The sequence below is a fragment of the Episyrphus balteatus genome, chromosome 1 (genome assembly GCF_945859705.1).
Source record: "Episyrphus balteatus chromosome 1, idEpiBalt1.1, whole genome shotgun sequence".
NCBI lineage: Eukaryota > Metazoa > Arthropoda > Insecta > Diptera > Syrphidae > Episyrphus > Episyrphus balteatus.
In genome coordinates this window covers 102,272,625-102,295,613 of record NC_079134.1, presented here as the reverse complement: position 1 = coordinate 102,295,613, position 22,989 = coordinate 102,272,625, and the positions used below count along the sequence as shown (strand labels likewise).

Sequence of the window (22,989 nt, the reverse complement as noted above, 5' to 3'; positions counted from 1 at the left end):
TTAGTCTTTAATGTTGTGGGTGGCTTAGGTTAAGGTGCCGGAAAAAATTTGGAGCTAGCATCTCATTATTGACCTCCTTGGAAAACAGAAATGATATATTATTAATTATAAAATCACAGAAGCACGCTAAGCAATTCATACCTTTTTTTGAATTTTTTTTTCAAAATTTTATGTAATTAAGTACTAATTTAGTTTTAAAAATTCGATGCTCTTATTTATTTTTAAACAAAAACAGAAAAATAGATTCAAAAATATCTTGTCATTTTCGAGAAATTAACACAAAACCAAAACTACTTTTTTCTAAAAAAAAACCTCTTTATTTTCAATTTTTACGTGGCTGGACTTGTTGATAAATTAATTTATGAAATATTAACCATTCTTCAATTATTTTTTAAACATTCAGATTGAAATAAGGACTTATTTTCATTATTTTCATTTATTTCATTGTTTTTCATTAAAATAAAACAATTTTATTGCCTTAAGGCCCTTACAGCTAGAACCCATGGGCGGCGAGCACCCCAGAAATAGTAAGAAAAATTCTTAGGTATGTTTTTAGGTGTTGATCAATTCAGGGTTAATCCAATACGGTATCACTTTATTGTATCCTTATTTAAGTCTGAATGGAGCTGGAGTAATTGATGTAATTCCACAAATTTTCTCTGTTGAATTTTGTTTGTAGGTGGTGTCAGGCTACAGAAGAAGATTATTTCCTACGAAAACACACAAAATTATTAATTAATAAAATTGCTGTTGAAGCACACTAACCAACATTTCGGCGATGCATACCTTTTTTTGGGTTAAAATATTATTAATAATAATTAAATAAAACAAAGAGACACGACACATGACATAACAGACTTTGCAAAAAAAAAGACGCTTTTGTTATTCTGTTGCCTTTGTCTTTCCTTCGTCAATTTTCACCACACGTTTCTCTGCTTGAAGGGTTTTCCTTTTCGCACTTTTCACCAAATGGAGAAATCAAACAGAACTCTGTTTTCTTGCTTGAAGGGTTCTAACTTGTTTATCTTGTTCTGATCTAGAAAAATCCTCGTTGAACACAACTAAAGAATGCTCCACACGAATGTGTCGCATTGTGTTAGACATAACCCTTCAAGCAAGAAAACGGAGTTCAGAAAAGACACTCCGACTGAGAAAAACAGGGTTGCACTCACACACTTGCAACTTTTTGTGTTTGAACACAAAGTCGAAGGAGAAGCGTGGTGAAAAAGAGTGAAAAGGAAAAAAGAACGTAGGAAAGACAAGGGCAAAAAAAACAGCGTCATTTTGTTATTCCATTTGTGAAGTGTCTCGTGTCGTGTCTTGTATAGTTGATTGTTTTTAAAATATATTAAATAATAATACAAAAATATGTAAAATTTAAGGCTTGGCCGCACCGAAGGGTACATACGGTAGCGGTACGGGTAATTGTATGAAAAAAATTCCACATCTGAACGTTGAAGTGTCAGTTTGGAATTTTTTTTCATACAAGTACCCGTACCGCTACCGCATGTACCCTTCGGTGTGGCCAAGCCTTTACTATGAAAAATAAAATATGAAAAATGTTGTGTTTGCAAGTCGCGATTTTCAATGTGCAACCGGGAAGTGGAAGTTCGAACAATGAAAAAAAAAATATTTTGGCGTGAGACGACATCATTAGCGAAATGAAAGAATTCTGCACAACACCAACAACCAGCAGCAACAACAAATGAATTAAAGACTTAGGGCCAGTTGTACAAATATTTAATCCGTGGTTCAGCAACTTTTATCTTCTGAATTCGATGGTATGTTAAATGTTTAGCACTGTTTAAAGGTCCGTATATGTTAAAATAGCCACATCTATGCTTGAACCGAAGTTGACCCGCACCTAATCCGCCGAAATCGGTGAGTTAAATTCCTGATCCGAGACTGAACCACGGTTGTACAACTAGTCATTATTGTATTTTTAGTTTTATATTAGGGGTATTCACGATCTTTTGCAACAGGCCTAGTAAAAATGTAAAATTTTATTTTTTTTACAATAGATCGTGAACGCCCCTCTTCTTATCTATAGTAAATATTAAAGCATGAATGAAATCCATGATGTTTTTTTTTTCCTCCACCGTTGCTTCTTCTTTTTTTCCATTTTTTATAATTTAATTCTTTGTTTTGTTCGGGTTAATTAATTTTTACTAATCATTTTACATCAAAAGAAACTAAATTACGGGACATGAGTGGCGACAGCCCTTATAAACAGAATAAAAAAGACAAACTGTTTATCATGGGCGACGCGACGGTGAGCTGCCATCTGTCAAAAATAATTTTACTCCATTGTATTTTTATTTTGCAATAGGGTTAAGGTATAGCAAAAGTGCAAGACCATTGTAAAATTTCAATCCGTATATTTTGTTGTAGTGGTGTTGCAAGATTTTACACTTTTGCACTTTTGCAATGATACAAGACCAGTTACATCGGATCGTGAATACCCCTATTGTATTTATTCTGATTAAAATAAAAGTTTGTTTATCAAAATAAAAAAAATTCAACGAAAAAAAAAATATATATTGTTCTTTTTTTGGTCGCAAATGCGTCATTTCTTTTTTTTTTGTTCCTTTTTCTGGTAGGTTTTCGCAGCTCCGACTTGGGTACGACTTCGGCTCCATTTTCTTGGAGTGGAGATTATCACCACACCAATACATATGCAATCGGCTTCACGGTGATTATAATTTCCATACTAATTTGAGCCGTCTTCGGACCCATTTCCTAGCCGAAGTCGGACTCAGATCCGCCTGTGGCGGAGCGGATTCGAACCGAGGTCGGACTTGTTTGCTTGAAGGGAAGCCCTTCAAGCCAACGAGTCCGACCTCGGTCCGAATCGGCTCCGAAGTGAGTCCGGCCTCGACTACGAAACGGGTCCCACGGCGGCACAAATTAGTATGGAAAAGGAAATTATAATCACCGCGGAGCCGATTGCATATGTTTTGGTATTTTCACCACGATTTCTCCTTCGACTTTGTGTTCATACACAAAAAGTTGCAAATGTGTGAATAAAATGTCGTGTCGAAAAGGAGAAATCAAACAGAACTCCGTTTTCTTGCTTGAAGGGAAGATTCGGAATTTCGCTCTTCTGTCAGTACCAAACGAACAAAAGAAAATAAAAAAAAATATCTCCTAAACTGGGTGAAAACCAAAACAAACCAATTTTTTCAAGGACGCGCGCAATTTTAAAGAACTGTTTTTTTGTAAAAAAAACTCATAAAAATTGATTTCAAGTATTTTTTTGGTAATAACGTTCTACTATAACTTAATCTAGTGTCTAAAAACGAAATTTAAAATATATTTCTATGCTGTATTTTTTGTTTTTTTTTTTGCTTTGTTGATTTGTTTTTGCTGGTTTGTTTTGGTTTTCTCCCAGTTTAAAACGTCAAAATGGTAACTGTAAAAAGAAAGAGAAGACAAGGACTAATGTTCGAACTTCCCAATAGTCATAACATTGTCGAAATCTTTGACAAGTGCGCTGTTGACTGTTTCTCCTTATTTCGGACCTTAGAAATCGATTGGTATCATTAGTTTTTCGATTTATCGGTACGACTTCGAACAAAAATTTTTTCGGAAGTTTTTTCATTAAATTTAAGCATTTTGTCCGGTTTAAAGTCATTTTTCTTGTTTATATTGCTTTTTTTCTGCTCAAACTTTATTTTCTACCAGCATAAACTACTGGCTTTGTGAAAATGTATGTCTTAGTGACGAATGTGTTGCCGTTGTGTTTTAATACATTTTTTTACATTTGAAACCGATTTGTGAGAAAATTGCTTCTACCGCATAAACGATTTAATCTTATCCTTCACTCCCATATAAGTTCTTTCTGAAAATAATCTAAACAATCCTTATACATCATTTTATTTATGAAAATAAAAAAAAAAGTTTTGAAAAAAAATGTATGTTTAGTCTAAAAAACAAAACGGCAACACCGGCAATTCTTAACACATACGTCTTACAACAGAAATTATAAAAATTGGATCTGTAATTTGCTTAAGTTACTCCACTCAAACATAATAGGGATATTCACAATCCGATGCAACTGGTCTTGTATCATTGCAAAAGTGCAAAAGTGTAAAATCTTACAACACTACAACAACAAAATATACGGATTAAAATTTTACAACAGTCTTGCACTTTTGCTATACCCTAGACCTATTGCAAAATAAAAATACAATAGAGTAAAATTATTTTTGACAGATGGCAGCTCACCGTCGCGTCGCCCATGATAAACAGTTTGTCTTTTTTATTCTGTTTATTATGGTTGTCGGCTTGTCGGTACCCATGTCCCGTAATTTATTTTAAATAATGGAAAAAAAGAAGAAGCAACAGTGGAGGAACAACCCTGTTAAAAAAAAACATCACGGATTTCATTCATGCTTCAATATTTACTATAGACAAGAACAGGGGAGTTCACGATCTATTGTAAAAAAAATAAAATTTTACATTTTTACTAGGCCTGTTGCACCAGATCGTGAATACCCAATAAAACGATAAGAATGCAAAAAAATCCAATTTTTTGAATTTTTTTCAACAAAAACTTGTTAAATAAATTGATTAAAATTGTTTATTTGTTTTATGTTGGTAGAAAGAAGAAAAATGACTTTAAACCGGACAAAATGCTTAAATTAAAAAATCTTCCAAACAAAATTTTGTTCGAAGTCGTACCGATAAATCGAAAAACTAATGATGCCAATCGATTTCTCAGGGCCGCAATAGGGAGGAACAGTCAACAGCGTACTTGTCGTCGCCCTAGTATTGAAGTGCCGTATACGCCATTTTTACATTTTTGGGAAATCGCATTTAAATGTTCGGAAGATAATTGCGAAAGAACTAACCGCTGGTATACAAAGTGAAAAAAATAATGAAAATTATTTTTATTTTTAAGCGGAGTAATTGAATATAATTCAATTAAAAAGTTAATAACTTTTTATTATTAAAAAGTTAAAGTGACCTCAACTCCATATGCGTTTCGCCCAGGTATGACAGTGGGCTCATCAGTTGGTATTTTTTGATATTTTAGTATGATATATAATTAAAATGTGTCTTTTATATACATGCTATTGGACATCTGCAATTCATTTTGTTTTCAAAATATTTAAATTTTTGTCCAAAATTAGTTTGCCGTATACGCCATGAAAATCAGAAGTTTCTTTTATTCATATACACGTACGTCAAAGAAAAACATAACGTACGTCAAAACAATTCTCAAAATTTTCTTGCATTGCATGAAAAATTTGACGTAAATGCCAAAATTTCTTGTTTTTTGTCAAAACAATAGTGAATATCTCGGCAACGAAAAAAGATAGAAAAAAACGGATAGCAGATTTGAAAAGAGCAACTTCGAAAACATACGACTGCATACCTAGTTCAAAAAATGCTATTTGGCGTTTACGGCCAATACTAGGGCGACGTTGTCTCAAAAAATTTTTTGAAAAGACTTGCACAGTGTAACCCTTCAAGCAAGAAAACGAACTTATGTTTCATTTCTCCATTTGGGCACGCCATTTTACTCAAACATTTACAACTTTTTGTGTATGAACACAAATTCGAAGGAGCAATAGTGGTGAAAATACCAATACATATGCAATCGGCTCCGCGGTGATAATAATTTCCTTTTCCATACTAATTTGAGCCGTCGTGGGACCCGTTTCGTAGTCGAGGCCGGACTCACGTCAGAACAAGAAGTATTCACGACTTTTAGTATTGGGCTTTTAAGCAATTTGTCTTTTTCCTTTCTATCATTACTGTTTATTAAAGAAGAACAAGAAAAAACCAACCAATGAAATCAAATCAATTCTGAGGAAAACAAACTCATACTGAGGAAAACATACGCCACTCTTTTCCTCAGAATTGAAATGTCAAGTTTTGTTTTCTGTTTTTTTTTTTTCTTCGACATTGACGTTTAGCTTTAAAGCCCAATTAGGTAGGAAAGTATGTCAGCTATTACATGAAGCCTCAAGAGGCTTGACTCTTTTTTCGAATTTTCTTTTGATAATCATTCTGTGAGGCGCGTACTTGTATGCGCGACAAAACTTCGAAAAATGGAAAACTATTATTTTGACCGGGCTTTGAGCTGGCAACAGTAACAAAGAGAAATGAGAATTTATGAAGATAAAAATGAGGGTTGTTCATTTCTGATTAGTCAGGAAGGAATACATAGATGAACTTTTTATTAGATGAGGTTGGGGTTTCAGAAAAAAAAGAGAATATATAGATATTCATAAGGAAAAGAGGTCTCAATTCAAATTTCAGTCTCGCAGCTGCGATGAGCGGGGTAACAGTTGGAGTTGGAGTGCGCTCGATTATTTATTTTTATTATTAGGGAGAGTTTACTTAGCTTGGAAAAAATATTATTAAAACTCAACGATTAGACTTACAATGACGTGCTATACCTTCTTGTAAAGCCAAGAACTAACTTATTCATTTTGTTATTAAATAAAGCTGTTTTAAGTAATGATTTTTGAAAAATTGGTTTTCAAAGTCAAAACTTAACAAACAAATTATGTAATTAACTACAAAATTTGTTTTCAAAATTCAATGCTTTCATTAGTCTTATGTCAAAACAGCAAACCGGATCCAAAAATGTTTTGTCGTTTTTGGAGAAAATTTAAAAAAAAAACCAAAACTATTTTTTTATAATAAAATTTTTAATTTTTTGTCTCTAGGTGTGATACCAATTACAATTAGCAATGATTTAAGAAAATGCCTTTTTTTGCTCTTTTTTCTTTTAAAGCCTAGTATGCAGATCGCGCTTAAATTTATCTTTCATACAAATTTTCTCCAAAGATACCTTTTTTACGCTCTCATTTTGTTTTGTTCCTCTTCTTTTATTATATTCCAAGGTTTTTTTGCCTCTTATTCCTTGCAGCAACAACAACGACCACAAAAATGTCAAAATTTATCTGAAAAAATGCGCTGAGCATTATTTCGCGAGCTAAATTGAGTGGAGACTTTTTGCAAAAGTAGTAGATGAGAATTCGAATTTAGCGCGTGAACTGCGTACTACCTGGCTAAAAGTCCTCGCTAAAATTTATCTTTGGAGGAAATTTGTATGAAAGATAAATTTTAGCGTGATCTACGTACTAGGCTTAAGGCTTAACTACATACACCACTTTTTGAAAAAGTACAAAAGTGAAAATATTTTTTTTCTGGCTAGCGCAATTGTTTTGTGAAAAAGAGTATACAAATTGTTTTTTAGACCAAAAAATAAGCTTTCTGCATCATTTGTTTTAATTTTCCGGCCCGAAAAACTATACAAAAAGGCGTTTGAAAATTTTCACTTTTGTACTTTTTCACTTTTTGAGCCAATGTAGTTAAGGCTTTACTCATGATAATGATGATTTCTTTGTTTATACTTTAGGTAGAAATTTCATTGAAAAGTCATTGTAGCGTTAAAAAAAAACTATGATATGTATTTTGGTTGCTCAGATATTAATTTTTAAAGGCTATTCCATTTTTCTTGACCATGATAATTTTTTTACTTTGAAGCCTATTTACTTCAGGAAATGTGTGACAAAAATTGTGTTTTATACATATATGTACATTTATACATATGTAAATAAATTTTTTAAATTTTATTTTATTTTAAATGCAGTAACAGGATTTTCCACTGATTCAACTAATCGCGTCATATTACCAACAGCTGTTAGTTTCTTAAAGCATGTAGGTAGGACCTCAGTAAAAAATATCAGCCAAGTATTATTTTCCAAATCCAAACATTAATATGTACGTAATAGTGTGCAAAAGGAAATAATATCATTTTCTGTAAAGATTCCACCAATAAAAAATTACGAAACTTTTCATTTTGTTTGAAACCCCCACCCTAGAGTCTACTTCTATGCCCTTATTTCTTTTTCTAACCAATGAAAAAAATCACATAGAAAAACAAACATTTGACTTAAAAAAAAATCAAAAAATCGAAGAGAGTAAACGAATAAGGCTCTCTGATAGAATTGCAATGAGGTCGCATTGCAAACAAACTTTTGTCAACTCAATATGAAATTAACGTAGCTTTTTTTGAATTTATTGACATCCCTGGAACTCATTCAATTTTTGAGAGAGAAAAAATGGCGGGTCTGCTTCAGTTGTGAGAAAAAGAGAATAAATTTATGTGCCTGGCTACACAGTGATTTTTCAATCGATTGAAAAATCACATGCGGTGGCTACACACTGTTGTGCCAATCACGTTCCACTTTTACATTTTCTAGGAACAAATGTCAAAAAGAGGAAAAACTAAGAAATGGAACTGTACTGCCCTCAGAAAATTCAGTTCCCTTCATGAGCACCTTCCCCCTTCACTCTTCATCCCTCTTGCCTACAAACTCACTGCTTAGTGCGTAGGCGATTGAAAAATCACTGTGTAGCCAGGCACTATTGAATTGGGCTTTTAAGCAATTTGTCTTTCTCTTTTTTCTTTCTATAAGAACTGTTTATTAAAGAAAAACGAGAAAAAACCAACCAATAGGGAAGTTCGAACATTTGTCTTTGTCTTCTCTTTCTATTTACAGTTACCTTTTTGACGTTTTAAACTCGGCGAAAATCAAAACAAACCAGCAAAAACAAACCAACAAAACAAAAAAGCAAAAAATACAGCATAGAAATATATTTTAAATTCCGTAATTTTTTCGATTTTTAGACACTAAATTAAGTTGTAGTAGAACGTTACTACCAAAAAAACACTTGAAATCGATTTGTATGAGTTTTATTTTACGAACAACAGTTCTTTAAAATTGCGCGCGTCCTTGAAAAATTTGGTTTGTTTTGATCTTCACCCAGTTTAGGAGATATTTTTTTCTATTTTCTTTTGTTCTTTTGGTACTGACAGAAGAGCGAAATTCCGAATCAAATCAAATCAGTTCTGAGGAAAACAAAAGCATACTGAGGAAAACATATGCCACTCTTTACCTCAGAATTGAAATGTCAAGTTTTTTTCTGTTTTTTTTTTTCTTCGACTCTGACGTTTGGCTTAAAAGCCCTATAGAAGTAGGGGGCATACATAAGGGTCTCCAGTAAACGTTGAAAGATATATTTGTTGGGGTCTTAAGAGTGTTTCTATTTGTATGCATAAGTGCCTGGCTACACAGTGATTTTTCAATCGATTGAAAAATCACATGCGGTGGCTACACACTGTTGTGCCCAATCACGTTCCACTTTTACATTTTCTAGGAACAAATGTCAAAAAGAGGAAAAATTTTGCAATGGAACTGTACTGCCCTCAGAAAATTCAGTTCCCTTCGTGAGCATCTTCCCCCTTCACTCCTCATCCCTCTTGCCTACAATCCACTGCTTAGGCGATTGAAAAATCACCGTGTAGCCAGGCACTATGTAAATATACGTGTGTGCGAACAAGAAGGAGCAAATAAAATTGGGTGTGATATGAATTTAAATTTCAGTCTGCCCTTGGCGGTGAATTTGGGATGTTGAAGTTCCTCTCTCTTATTTTAAAGGACTTTGCACATGAGCTACGAACTACGAACTGCGAACTGTGGATGGTCGCATATTTTGACATATCTTTCACATGACTTTCAATTCGCAGACAGCGACGAATTGGCAATTGGGTTCAGGGATGTGTACTCAAAAAAAAAATTGCAATATTTTGCCATCCTTCTTCCTTTTTGTAGCGGTCGGAGTAGGAACGTTCGCTTTTGTTGTACAAAGCTGGATTGGCTTCAACTTCCAAAATTAGTTTTTCGTCAAATTCCTATAAATATTTAAGTCATATGAATATTCATGATATTTAAAAAATTATTTGTGTTTTTATTTAATTTGTAATTACCCTTTTCTCCATGTTCTCCGCAGCCATGACCAGAATAGAAAACAAAAACAAGAGTAATTTTGAGGTTAAGTCGCGCGCGAACAATTTATTCGTTGTAGTGTGGATGGTATGTGGAACGCGAATAGAGTTTGACAATTCGTAGCAACCAAACTGCAATTCGTAACTACCAAATTGTTTTTACAATTTTTTCTTATTTTAGCAAACAAAATGCAAATTTTAGTATTCTAACATTAGTATCAATTGGTTTCTTATAATTTGAATCATTTTTTGTTTGAAATTGAGTCGTAGAAATGTGTTAAATCTCGTTTGTTCGTCCATTCGTTCATTCGTTGGTCGCTCTCATGTGCAAAGTCCTTAAAGCTTGTTTTTTTTTGGTTGGATTTCAAGTAGGTACAGGGGGCCTATTACGTAAAACGATTATCGTTTAAATCGGCTCGTTATCGTTGAAAAGCGACTCCGTAAAACGATTATCGTATAAAAACGATGACACGCGACTGCGTAAAACGATAATCGTTTAAGGCTGAACGATACTCGTTTTTCAATACGACTGACATTTTGCTGTCGTTTGGCTTTCGTTTTGGTTTTGTTGTGGAAAATATTTTGTGTCTACTAGTGGTATTCCTCTTGAAATAATTAAAATAAAAAACTAATTGGAAGAGAAGATGTAAATAAATACATTTTTTATTCGTCGTTTAAAAATATTTCGTGTCTGCCAGTGATATTCCTGTTCGGCAAAAAAATGTGAATACATTATATTTGGAAATGAAAAATAAAAATAATAAAATATTTTATACATTTAATAGGCCGCGAACAAATGGATTTTCTTTTCAAATGTATGGAAAACAATCTCGACCTTGCCAAACACCCAAGCCAAGGCTAAATCCAAAATACTTTGGAACATTTTCGCAGACACTCTCAAAGCAAGTGCACCTCCGGAAAAATACATCGATGGCTTGAAAAGCGCGTATGTTCTTTTAAACACAAGTAAAATTATATAAGCCATTTTTTTATTTATGTCCACTTGTGGAAAATCTACAAATACACTCTGAAAACAAATTTTTAGCAAAGATTAGAAATTTAATTTACTTTTTTTTGTTTGTTTATTGAGCCAATTTTGACAGTCACAAATAGGAGTGAAGTTAGTTGCGCTTGAAAAAGGGTTTTTTTTTCCTGTTTCATCTGGTACAATTTCTTTTATGCGTTATCGTTTTATATAGTCGCTCTTTGTCGCGACTATCGTTTGTCGTGGCTATCGTTGTTTTGCCGTTCGTTTCGTATTATGTAATAGCCCCCCAGGTGTTAAAAAAAAATTAAAAGGAATGGAATATGATCATGTTATAAAAAGACAAGGTATGATCATTATAGCCGCCATCTTACAAAATGGGGTAATAAGGTTTTGACGTTTGGCATTTGGGAAAGTCAAAAGCAACAACAATTTCCAAGACAAATTTGTTAACAACAACAATTTCAATGGGCTGGGCTGTCAAAACCTTAAGTAGCCATAAGTTTTGACAGTTCTCGATACTGAGTTTTTTCTAATGATCATACCTTCTGTTTTTATACCATGGAATATAATACTATATATTCCATTCCATTAAAAAGAAATAAGTGCATAGAAGTGGAGATGCGCAAAACAGTTCCAAAGCCGGAACGAACATGGAACGGTTCCTTTTTCGGTCGGAACTAGTTCCGCGGAAATATCAAGAAATCCCTTCAAGCAAGAAAACTGAGTTCAACAAAGAAACTCCGACCTCAGACCGCGAAAATCGGGGTTGCACTCACACACTTGCAACTTTTTGTGTATGAACACAAAGTCGAACGAGAATCGTGGTGAAAAAAGAGAAAAGAAAAAAAAATAAAGACAGACATAGCCAACAAGAGCAAAAGCGTCATTTTGTTATTTTTTGTTGAAGTGTATAGTCGCGTCGTGTCTCGTGTCGTTGTTAGCATAATACATATTAGTATAATTATAAATAATTATATCAAATTATAAACAATATGGAAACAAAAAAAGGTATGTTGTATATATCGCTCAAAATGTTTGGATTAAAGTGATGTGTTTCTGCTTGTGTTGTAGATGTAATCTCTAATGATGACGGAAAAGGCAGGTGAAACATGCGATTCGGCATCTAAAGAAACACCAACAACAGCAGCAGCAACAAATGAAATAAAATGAAAAAAAATGTATTGTATTTATTGTGAAAATTTCGCTTGCCAAAATAAAATAAAAAATAAAACAGTTTCAGTGAAAAAAAAATAAATCTTGTTCTTTTTTTGGTCGCAAATGCGAAATGTCATCCCTTTCTTATTCCTCTTTCTGGTAGGTTTTCGCTGCTCCGGCTCAGGTCCGCCTTCGGCTCCGTTTTCTCGGAATGGAGATTTTCACCACACCAATACATATGCAATCGACTTCGCGGTGATTATAATTTCCATACTAATTTGAGCCGCCTTCGGACCAGTTTCTGATCCGAAGTCGGACTCAGCTCCGCCCCAGGCGGAGCGGATTCGGACCGAGGTCGGACCTGTTTGCTTGAAGGGATAGTATGAAATAAAATACTTTTTCCTGATGGAAGACATGGAACTGGAACTATTAATGTAGTTCCATGTCCGTGAGCATGATTCATAAGAGTGTAGTTGTGGTTTTGGTTTGTGAATTTTTGGCGTTCAACTCGTTCACAGCCATGTGTGTTGGCTTTGGATAAGAATTCTATGACATGCGTGTGTGTGTTTCAAACAAAGACAGAGACATGTTCGCTTTCGTTTTGTTTCTTGTTCCTCTTCTTCTTTCTTTCTTTCTTTCTTTTGTGTGTGGCTGTGTCGGAACTTGGTATAAAAAGAGAAGGTATGATCATTAGAAAAAACTCAGTATCGAGAACTGTCAAAACTTATGGCTACTTAAGGTTTTGACAGCCCAGCCCATTGAAATTGTTGTTGTAAACAAATTTGTCTTGGAAATTGTTGTTGCTTTGACTCTGCCAAATGCCAAACGTTAAAACCTTACTACCCCATTTTGTAAGATGGCGGCTCTAATGATCATACCTTGTCTTTTATACCATGGTGTCGGAACTCGGAACGATGGAACTGTTTAAATTAATTTTGTGGAACGAGTTCCTCACTTGGAACTAGTTCCAGGAACTATTTGGCTCCGGAACTACTCATCTCTACATAGAAGTAGACTCTAGGGTGGGGGTCTCAAACAAAATGAAAAGTTTCGTAATTTCTTATTGGTGGAATGTTTACAGAAATCGATATTATTTCCTTTTGCACAGACTATTACGTACATATTAATGTTTGGATTTGGAAAATAATACTGATTTTTTTTACTGAGGTCCTACCTACATACATGCTTTAATAAACTAACAGCTGTTGGTAATATGATGCGATTAGTTGAAGTGGAAAATCTTGTTGCTGCATTTAAAATAAAATAAAATTTAAAAAATTTGTTTACATATATGTATAAATGTACACTTTGTATATAAATTTTCATAGTACTGTCACGAACCCAGAATTTACTAGCGCCATCCCAATGTCTGGAAACGAATCATTTTTCTAGCAGTTTTGTTGAAATCTGCACAGAAAGAAGAAGCCAAGTTGGAACGAGAAGCAAAAACGGGGAAGGAGAAGGAATCGACAAAGAATGAGAAAATAAAGAATAAGAAAATACAGAATAATAAAATGACAATAGTAGTAGGTGGAAGAAAATAAAGATAGTAAACTGCAGAGATACCCAAAAGAGATGAGAAACTTCTGACGTCATACGCGGTTTGCCTACAAGCTGCTTTAGACATTTTTGGATAAGTATGCGTGAAAAAATATACATTTTTGGCGAAGTATGCGTGAAAAATTCACATTTTTGCTTAGGTGTGCGGAAAAACACCGTGGCTACACTATGTGTGTTTTTCACATTTATTCACGAATACAAAAGAGATTACAACAACACGAAATAAACAAATGGGTTTTGGGGGGTAAAACGTACGAAAGTTTCCCATCTCCTTTGAGTATCTCTGGTAAACTGTTTCTTACTAGGTAGTTGCTGCTAAGGTTTTTTTTTATAAGAAGTAGAAGGAAGAAGATAAAGAGAAAATACTGTCTCTTGCTAGCAGGTAATGTGTGTTTATGAATATTTTTTTGTCGTGTGGTCTTTGTATATGAATTTTCATGTTCAAGAGATTTTGGGTGTGTTGTGTGTATTTTCATTTGTGACCTTGTTGCTTGCTTGTGTAGGTATGTAGGATTTTTTTGTTTTGATGTTTTGATTTTCAGGATTTGGTATTTGATTTAAATTCTGATCGTAAGCTTTAATTTGTTGATGATTTTGTTTCTTTTTATAGGTAGGTATGCTAAGCAAAAAGGGTGTAGAGTAATGGCCCTAAAGTACGGGAAAGTTACATAGATTTTATTAAATGGGGTCTGGGAAAAATTAGTAAATGCATTTTGACTTCAGGACTCGAAAAAGTATCGAAAAAGTGTCTACCTATAAAAATTTACTTTTTCTCATAACTCGTGTGTTTTTGAATCTACAGAAACAAAATGTTCGCCAAACTTGAAGATAATTTAATTTGCTACAATATACCTAGTTAAATAACTTTTTTTGATTATTTCTTTGGTTTAAGAGTTAGGGTGTTCTTTTTTAAACACGTCAAAGGGTGATTTTTTATTTTAGTCATATCTCCATTGTATATCAATTATGAACATTCATATATAATGTTATCTCTTTTATTTGAGCTTTTTTTGACAATTTGTTCGAAGTTAAAATAGTAAATCTATTTATTACCTTCATTTTTTACACTACCGGTTTTTCGGTTAGACAGACCGTTTTCCATCTGTAGTCAAAAATCTTCAAACTTCAGTAGATTTTGAAAGTTCATATTTTATCCAATTTTAGCCGTATACAATTTTTGTGACCATTATGTTGAAAGATAAAGTATCTTCTTTTCTCCTTAACATGTATAAATGCTCAAATCATAAAAATAGACCATTTAGTAAAAATATCAAAAATTTCGTTTTTTTCTCTTTTATGAATAGTTTTTCTTTAGTTTTTTTACAATATTTCAATTTTAATTTTTTTTAAGCATACACATCGATAGGAAATTCAATTATCTAAAAAAATTACTTAATATAAATTTTCAAACTCGGCTTGCTTTTCAAGTTATAGACAAAAACTCAAAAATTAACAGAAAAAGTCGAAAATACTGATCGGCAATTGGTGTCCCATTATATTAATTTTTTATTTGAAAAGCTTACACAAAAAGTTATACCATTAAAAAGTCAAATATTTCTTCCAAAGAATAAAACCATTTTTAAATTTTTACAATGCGCAATAAGTATTAAAATAATTTCATTAGAAACAATCATTTCTCATGCAAAAAGTGAAAAAATCACTTCCATCACCAGAAAATCCATTTTTTTTATTTAACAGCATATAATAAATTGTATACTATCTGAAAGCTTATTATTTCAGCTGAAAATATTTATATCGCTTATGTCTGTGCGACGTCTACAAAAAGAGCTAGAATTTTTTGAACCCAATCAGTTTTCATCAAAAAAATCAAAAATATCAATGTTTTTTATCTTAGAATTTTTTTAAAGCCAACCATGTCTACATTTCATTACTGAGAATACTGGTGGCTGGTCTTGGGCATGCGCACGGTCATAGACTAAATGTTCTATAAGTTTGAGATTTTTTGAAATTTGAATTTTGATTAGAAAAATATATTCTGATTTCTATAAAAAAAAACTTTTTGACTAGTGAAATCGAACAGGGCAGAAAAAATCGAATGCCTTGCGCAATTTCACTAGCCAAAAAGTTTTTTTTATAGAAATCAAAATATGTTTTTCTAATGGTTTTTTGTGCGCTGAGCTCGAATCCGAAGTCAAAAAAATTCTATCACATCACGTTTTTAATTTTAAATATGTACATAGAAAATATAACAAAGTAATGTTTGACCAAGTTTTGTTAAAATTCAGCTATTTTTGTAAAAAATAAAAATAAAAAATTAAAAAATCGTATTTTTGCATTTTTTCAATATTTTGAGGTTATATAAAAAAATGGTTTGAGTAAAAGTTGTAGACATTTTTACGATCTACAACTTTTGATTTTAACTTTTTTTCGATAGGTCTACTTTTGACAGAAATCGTAAAAAACCACGATTTTTGACACCCAACCCACTTTTTCGCCCACCCAACCCCTTTCATTTGATATATCACACATAACGGTACATGCACCACAAGCTTCACAATCTTAAATTTAAAAAGTGCAAAATGTCCACAAAATACCTACCTGTGGAGATAGTTTTCCAACGCCCAACCACCGAACCTCAGTTTAAAATTTATCATCGGCTAAACCCAAATCACCTTAATCCTTTACTTCCTTAATAATTTAAGAAAAGCTAAAAAAGTTTCAAAACGCAAAAATCAAAATACCTAACCAAAAAAATTAAAAATAATTCCAAAAATGAAATTTGAATACAATAATGCCAAACATGAACAAAAAATGCAATTATTGTATATCAATTCCGAAATTGATATGAAATATTGCAATCCTTTACTTCTTTAAAAATTTAAGAAGATCAAAAAAAGTTTCAAAACAGAAAAATCAAAACAACCTGCATCAAGATCATTGTGTATGAATTCATATACAATACATACAAATAAAAACGAAAAGACAACACATGAATACATTTTTTGCTCTCTATTCAATATTTTAACAGTTTCCTCATTCCCAAGAAGCAAGAAAATGTATGAAAGAAAATACCCCTTTTAAAAAAGAATGGTAACATAAAACAAAATAGAATAAAATAAAGACTTTTTGCAGAGATACCCAAAGGAGATGGGAAACTTTCGTACGTTTTACCCCCCAAAACCCATTTGTTTATTTCGTGTTGTTGTAATCTCTTTTGTATTCGTGAATAAATGTGAAAAACACACATAGTGTAGCCACGGTGTTTTTCCGCACACCTAAGCAAAAATGTGAATTTTTCACGCATACTTCGCCAAAAATGTATATTTTTTCACGCATACTTATCCAAAAATGTCTAAAGCAGCTTGTAGGCAAACCGCGTATGACGTCAGAAGTTTCTCATCTCTTTTGGGTATCTCTGACTTTTTGTTTTTTTGCTCCTCTCTTATTCTCCACACACCATTTGACCAAAAACTGCAAGAATACATCGCGACTGCAGCGATCCGGTGGTTTGGACAGAAAACACAAAATCTTGAGTGGTAATAGTACTATGGAATTGATATACAAAGATGTACATATATGTATAAAACACAATTTTTATCACACATTTCCTGAAGTAGGTAAATAGGCTTCAAAGTAAAAAAATTGTCATGGGCAAGAAAAACGGAATAGCCTTTAAAAATTAATATCTGAGCAACCAAAATAGATATCATAGTTTTTTTTCTAACGCTTTTTTCTGACTTTTCAATGAAATTTCTACCTAAAGTATAAACAAAGAAATCATCATTATCATGAGTAAAAGTAAAAAGAGCAAAAAAAGGCATTTTCTTAAATCATTGCTAATTGTAATTGGTATCACACCTAGAGACAAAAAAATTAAAAATTTTATTATAAAAAAATAGTTTTGGTTTTTTTTTTTAAATTTCTCCAAAAACGACAAAACATTTTGGGTCCGGTTTACTGTTTTGACATAAGACTAATGATTTTTGAAAACAAATTTTGTAGTTAATTACATAATTTGTTTGTTGAGTTTTGACTTTGAAAACAAATTTTTCAAAAATCATTACTTAAAACAGCTTTATTTAATAAAAAAATGAATAAGTTAGTTCTTGGCTTTACAAGAAGGTATAGCACGTCATTGTTAGTCTAATCGTTGAATTTTAATAATATTTTTTCCAAGCTAAGTAAACTCTCCCTAATACTAAAAATAAATAATCGAGCGCACTCCAACTCCAACTGTTACCTCGCTCATCGCAGCTGCGAGACTGAAAATTGAATTAAGACCTCTTTTCCTTATGAATATCTATATATTCTCTTTTTTTTCTGAGACCCCAACCTCATCTAATAAATAGTTCATCTATGTATTCCTTCTTGACCAATAAGAAATGAACAACCCCCATTTTTATCTTCATAAATTCTCATTTCTCTTTGTTACTGTTGCCAGCTCAAAACCCGGTCAAAATAATAGTTTTCCATTTTTCGAAGTTTTGTCGCTACTAAAAGTCGTGAATACTTTTTGTTTTCACACTTTTGACGGGTTCCCCTGTGCTTTCCTCCTCTCAAATGAGAGTAGGTACATTTAGACCGAGAGCCGGGAGCAGATTTCTTGCGTGAGAGGTAACCGATTCATATGAATGTCAGAGGTAGCGTGGGTAATGGTGATGACGAATACCTTAGTCTGCCTGCATTTATTTGGGCCGTTGTCGAGAAAAAGCGCATCAAAAGTACCATTTTTCTGAAAATCGATTTAGTGAGGGTAACCACTTAAAATTTATTGATAACCAACGCCACATACTCACTGATAACAAATATACCAATGGCAGACATTTTAAGTGCGGCCAAAGCCCCGGCAGACTGTCCCGAAAATGCGTTTTTTTTGGCGTTTTTAGACTTTGGGGTAACCACCTAAAATTAATCGCATCCTATAGCGGTGGACTCCCTGATAACAAAAATACCCATGGCAGACATTTTGAGTGTGGCCAAACCCCCGGCAGACGGTTTTGAAAATGCAGTTTTTCTGAAAATTGATTTATTTAGGGTAACCACTTGAAATTAGTCGCATCCTGTAGCGGTGGACTCCCTGATAACAAAAACACCCATGGCAGACATTTTGAGTGTGGCCAAACCCCCGGCAGACGGTTTTGAAAATGCAGTTTTTCTGAAAATTGATTTATTTAGGGTAACCACTTGAAATTAGTCGCATCCTGTAGCGGTGGACTCCCTGATAACAAAAATACCCATGGCAGACATTTTGAGTGTGGCCAAACCCTCGGCAGACGGTTTTGAAAATGCAGTTTTTCTGAAAATTTATTTATTTTACTTTTTCACATAACTCGCGTATTATTGGACCTAGCAGAAAAAATTGTATAGCAATCTTAAAGATAATTGAATTTCCTACAGAATATGTTAAATAAGTTTTTTCGATTAAACCTTCGGTTTAAGAGTTAGGGTGGTTTTTTTGAAGCAAGTCAAAGGGTGATTTTCTTATTTTCGTCATATCTCTTTTATTTGAGCTTTTTTAAAAATTAATTTGAAGTAAAAGTTGTAGATCTTTTTATTACCTTCATTTATTACATTAACGGTTTTTCGATTTGACAGACCGTTTTCGATCTGTAGGAAAAAAACTTCAAAAAGTTTGCAATTTTTTATATAGGAAAAAGGTTCTACATAGTACAGGGTAATTTGCAATAGATGTAACAAAAAACCTAGGCGTGTAGGTTGCACTCAGGCAAGAAAAAAATTGTATAGTTTTAGGCGGGGAGGGGCAAAAAGATTGCAATTTTTTATATAGGAAAAAGCTATATAAAAAATTGCAAACTTTTTGAAGTTTTTTTCCTACAGATCGAAAACGGTCTGTCAAATCGAAAAACCGTTAATGTAATAAATGAAGGTAATAAAAAGATCTACAACTTTTACTTCAAATTAATTTTTAAAAAAGCTCAAATAAAAGAGATATGACGAAAATAAGAAAATCACCCTTTGACTTGCTTCAAAAAAACCACCCTAACTCTTAAACCGAAGGTTTAATCGAAAAAACTTATTTAACATATTCTGTAGGAAATTCAATTATCTTTAAGATTGCTATACAATTTTTTCTGCTAGGTCCAATAATACGCGAGTTATGTGAAAAAGTAAAATAAATAAATTTTCAGAAAAACTGCATTTTCAAAACCGTCTGCCGAGGGTTTGGCCACACTCAAAATGTCTGCCATGGGTATTTTTGTTATCAGGGAGTCCACCGCTACAGGATGCGACTAATTTCAAGTGGTTACCCTAAATAAATCAATTTTCAGAAAAACTGCATTTTCAAAACCGTCTGCCGGGGGTTTGGCCACACTCAAAATGTCTGCCATGGGTGTTTTTGTTATCAGGGAGTCCACCGCTACAGGATGCGACTAATTTCAAGTGGTTACCCTAAATAAATCAATTTTCAGAAAAACTGCATTTTCAAAACCGTCTGCCGGGGGTTTGGCCACACTCAAAATGTCTGCCATGGGTGTTTTTGTTATCAGGGAGTCCACCGCTATAGGATGCGATTAATTTTAGGTGGTTACCCCAAAGTCTAAAAACGCAAAAAAAAACGCATTTTCGGGACAGTCTGCCATGGCTTTGGCCGCACTTAAAATGTCTGCCATTGGTATATTTGTTATCAGTGAATATGTGGCGTTGGTTATCAATAAATTTTAAGTGGTTACCCTCACTAAATCGATTTTCAGAAAAATGGTACTTTTGATGCGCTTTTTCTCGACAACGGCCCAAATAAATGCAGGCAGACTAAGGTATTCGTCATCACCATTACCCACGCTACCTCTGACATTCATATGAATCGGTTACCTCTCACGCAAGAAATCTGCTCCTGGCTCTTAGACTAATTATTGTTGCACACTACTTAAGTAATTGACATTTGTTTAAGAATTTGTAAGGTAAGGTTTCTTCATATAAAAAATGACCAACAGTTTTAAAATCTCTCTCTCTCATTTTCCTTCCATCACTGAAGAACAAAGAGTAAATCCAAAGTTTAATCCTGAGTGGAGTGAAGGAAAATGATATTTTGATGAAAATCTGGTGGTGATTTTCATAAAAATAAAATGATTGATAATGACATTTAGAACTAATAAACTTGTGGAATGAAAATCTATCGATAGTTTTTTACCATCGATTGCTTGAAGGGAAACTTTTGAGAATGTGCTTATAATAAAAAAAAGCGTTTTAAAAAAAGTTATGTACCAATTTCATTTATTTATTTTATTTTTACAACAGCTAATAACCTAATACTTATATGCGTGCAGATTTAAAATTTTCTGCACAAAGGCAACTTTAGTTCTTATATTAATTATGGTACATTCTAATATTATCAAATCTTTATCAAATATTAATTAAATTAATATTAATTCATCCACTTTCGGCAATTCGGTGCTTCACACATACAAGATATTTTATGAGCATCATCTTCAATGTCAAATTTATAATCGTACGATAGCTAAAAAAATATTAAACAAAATAAATTGAAGTCATTAAAAATCTGAAAAATAAGAACCTCTTCTCCTTTGTTGATTCTTCTTTTGGCAAAAATAATAATTCTATATTCTCTGTCAACATCGACTATTTCAGTCACACAATTTGGATTGCAAGAATGATTGATGTAACGAGCTAAGCCACCAGAGAGTGTAGCATCTACCACACGTTCTTCATCCAGCCTGAACATATATATTCCTCTATTCTGTAAAAAATAATTCATATAAAATATTTTCTCTATTTTTGAATTTACAAATAAAACCATTGAATAATAAATATACAGATAGTTTCTAGTGCCAGTATTTTTTATTTTTTTTTCGGCAATTGGATGTACTAAAAAATCCCCAGAGAGAATGGAGCTTGTAAAATTCTTCTCCTAATTGTTAATTATGTTTTCAAAAAATTGTTTATAAAAAAGGAAATTTCAATAATACAAACATAAGAAACAAATATCAAGCAAAAATAAATCGTATCGACATCCTATAATTGAAAAAAGAAAATAAGGAAATTTTACTCATACATACAAAATGAAACATTACATTACATTACATATTAACTTAATCCGAAGATTAATCTACGGACAAGACACACATACAGCTTCGGAAACTTAGTCCATTTTGCTGATACAGCACAAGACTTATACAACAGAGAGAGACAAAGAAGAGAAAGAACAACAGAAACACATATAACACATAACTACGTGGCACAGAGGGGAGACATCGTTGACAATTGTCTCATGTTATCGCACAGGTGGCTTCAGTTAAGCTGGCGATTTAGAAAAAACTTCTGAGCCGACCGCTGGGTTTGAACCCACGATGTCTGGCCCTGAAGTCATCCACCTATTCCTCTGTGCCATGGCCACCTGCATAAAAAAATGAAACAAATATCAAACAAAAACATTGAAACGTTAGCCGACATATAAACGTATCCATAATAACTCGAAACTAAAAACAAGCAATTTTTACTAACGACGAGAATTTAAAAAAAATTAAATATTATTGCTGTATATCCTAGCTTATAGGGCATGAAAGTTAACCTGATTTTAATAGTCCTGTTAGCTCTTCTTACTTTTGCTCTTCGTATCCCAATAGAGATTACTTTTTTTATATATATATTTTTGCATTGTTAGGAAATGCGTAACAATTTAAAAAGAATTAACGAAAAAAGAAAAGCGTTAAGAGAAACTCAACGTAATATTGTAAATCAGGTACCTAAGAACTCAAACCAATAAGTCGATTTGGCTCAAACTTTATTTATATATGATTCCAAAGGGGGGAAATTGAATAGTGATTCGGCCGAATACCGAACATTAGACCACGCTTATAACTTCACTTTATGATTAATACATTTGACGAAGATGAACGTAATCGTTTGCCACCAAAGAATTCTGAAAAAAGTAGTTTTATTCACCAAATTTTTGCCACAAGAACCAAAATATTCTTTTCTAGTAGTTTTTGGGGTGCTGAATCCGAATCTGAAGACAGAAAAGTTTGATTGGCCTTCGTTTTTGAAATATTACCGTTAGAAAATGTCAAAAAACGTAATTTTGGCTGTTTTCGAGGTTATGTTTTTATGTGGAGTAATTCATTATGAATAAATTTGTAACGTTGCATATAAGAGTTTTAGTTTTATTCTTTCAAAAAATGCTTAAATCTTTCCGAAATATGTATATAAAATACAAAAAAAGGTTTTTTTTTTTTATAACGGTTATATAGGCAAATAGAATTTTTCCGATTGCGGACTTGAGTTCAGCAACTCAAAAACCTTCAGAAAAGTATATTTTGGTTCTTGTGGCAAAAATTCAGTGACCAGTGACTTATACTTTAGATTAAGTTTAGTTTCTCTTTGGCTTATTAAATTAAACTTAAGATATCTCGAGCAATAAAATAGATATCGGGAAAATTTAAACAGTTTTTGAAAGAAGAATATATGTTGATATAATAACCGTTACAAATTTGTTTATAATGAATTACCCCACATAAAAACAGAATCTCGAAAACAG

General features: G+C 32.8%; 1 protein-coding gene across 1 annotated transcript in view; it reads right to left on the bottom strand.

Moving 5' to 3' along the window:
* Positions 1 to 20,675: 20,675 nt before the first annotated feature.
* Positions 20,676 to 22,989, bottom strand: part of LOC129907847 (histone-lysine N-methyltransferase trr) — a 34,073-nt gene continuing 31,759 nt past the window's right edge. Inside the window, exons 7-8 of the mRNA XM_055984260.1 lie at positions 21,010 to 21,192; positions 20,676 to 20,952 (exon numbers count right to left, since the gene is read on the bottom strand). Of these exons, the coding sequence (XP_055840235.1) occupies positions 20,860 to 20,952; positions 21,010 to 21,192 (276 nt within the window). The 3' untranslated portion in view covers positions 20,676 to 20,859. The remainder of the gene's footprint in view (positions 20,953 to 21,009; positions 21,193 to 22,989) is intronic.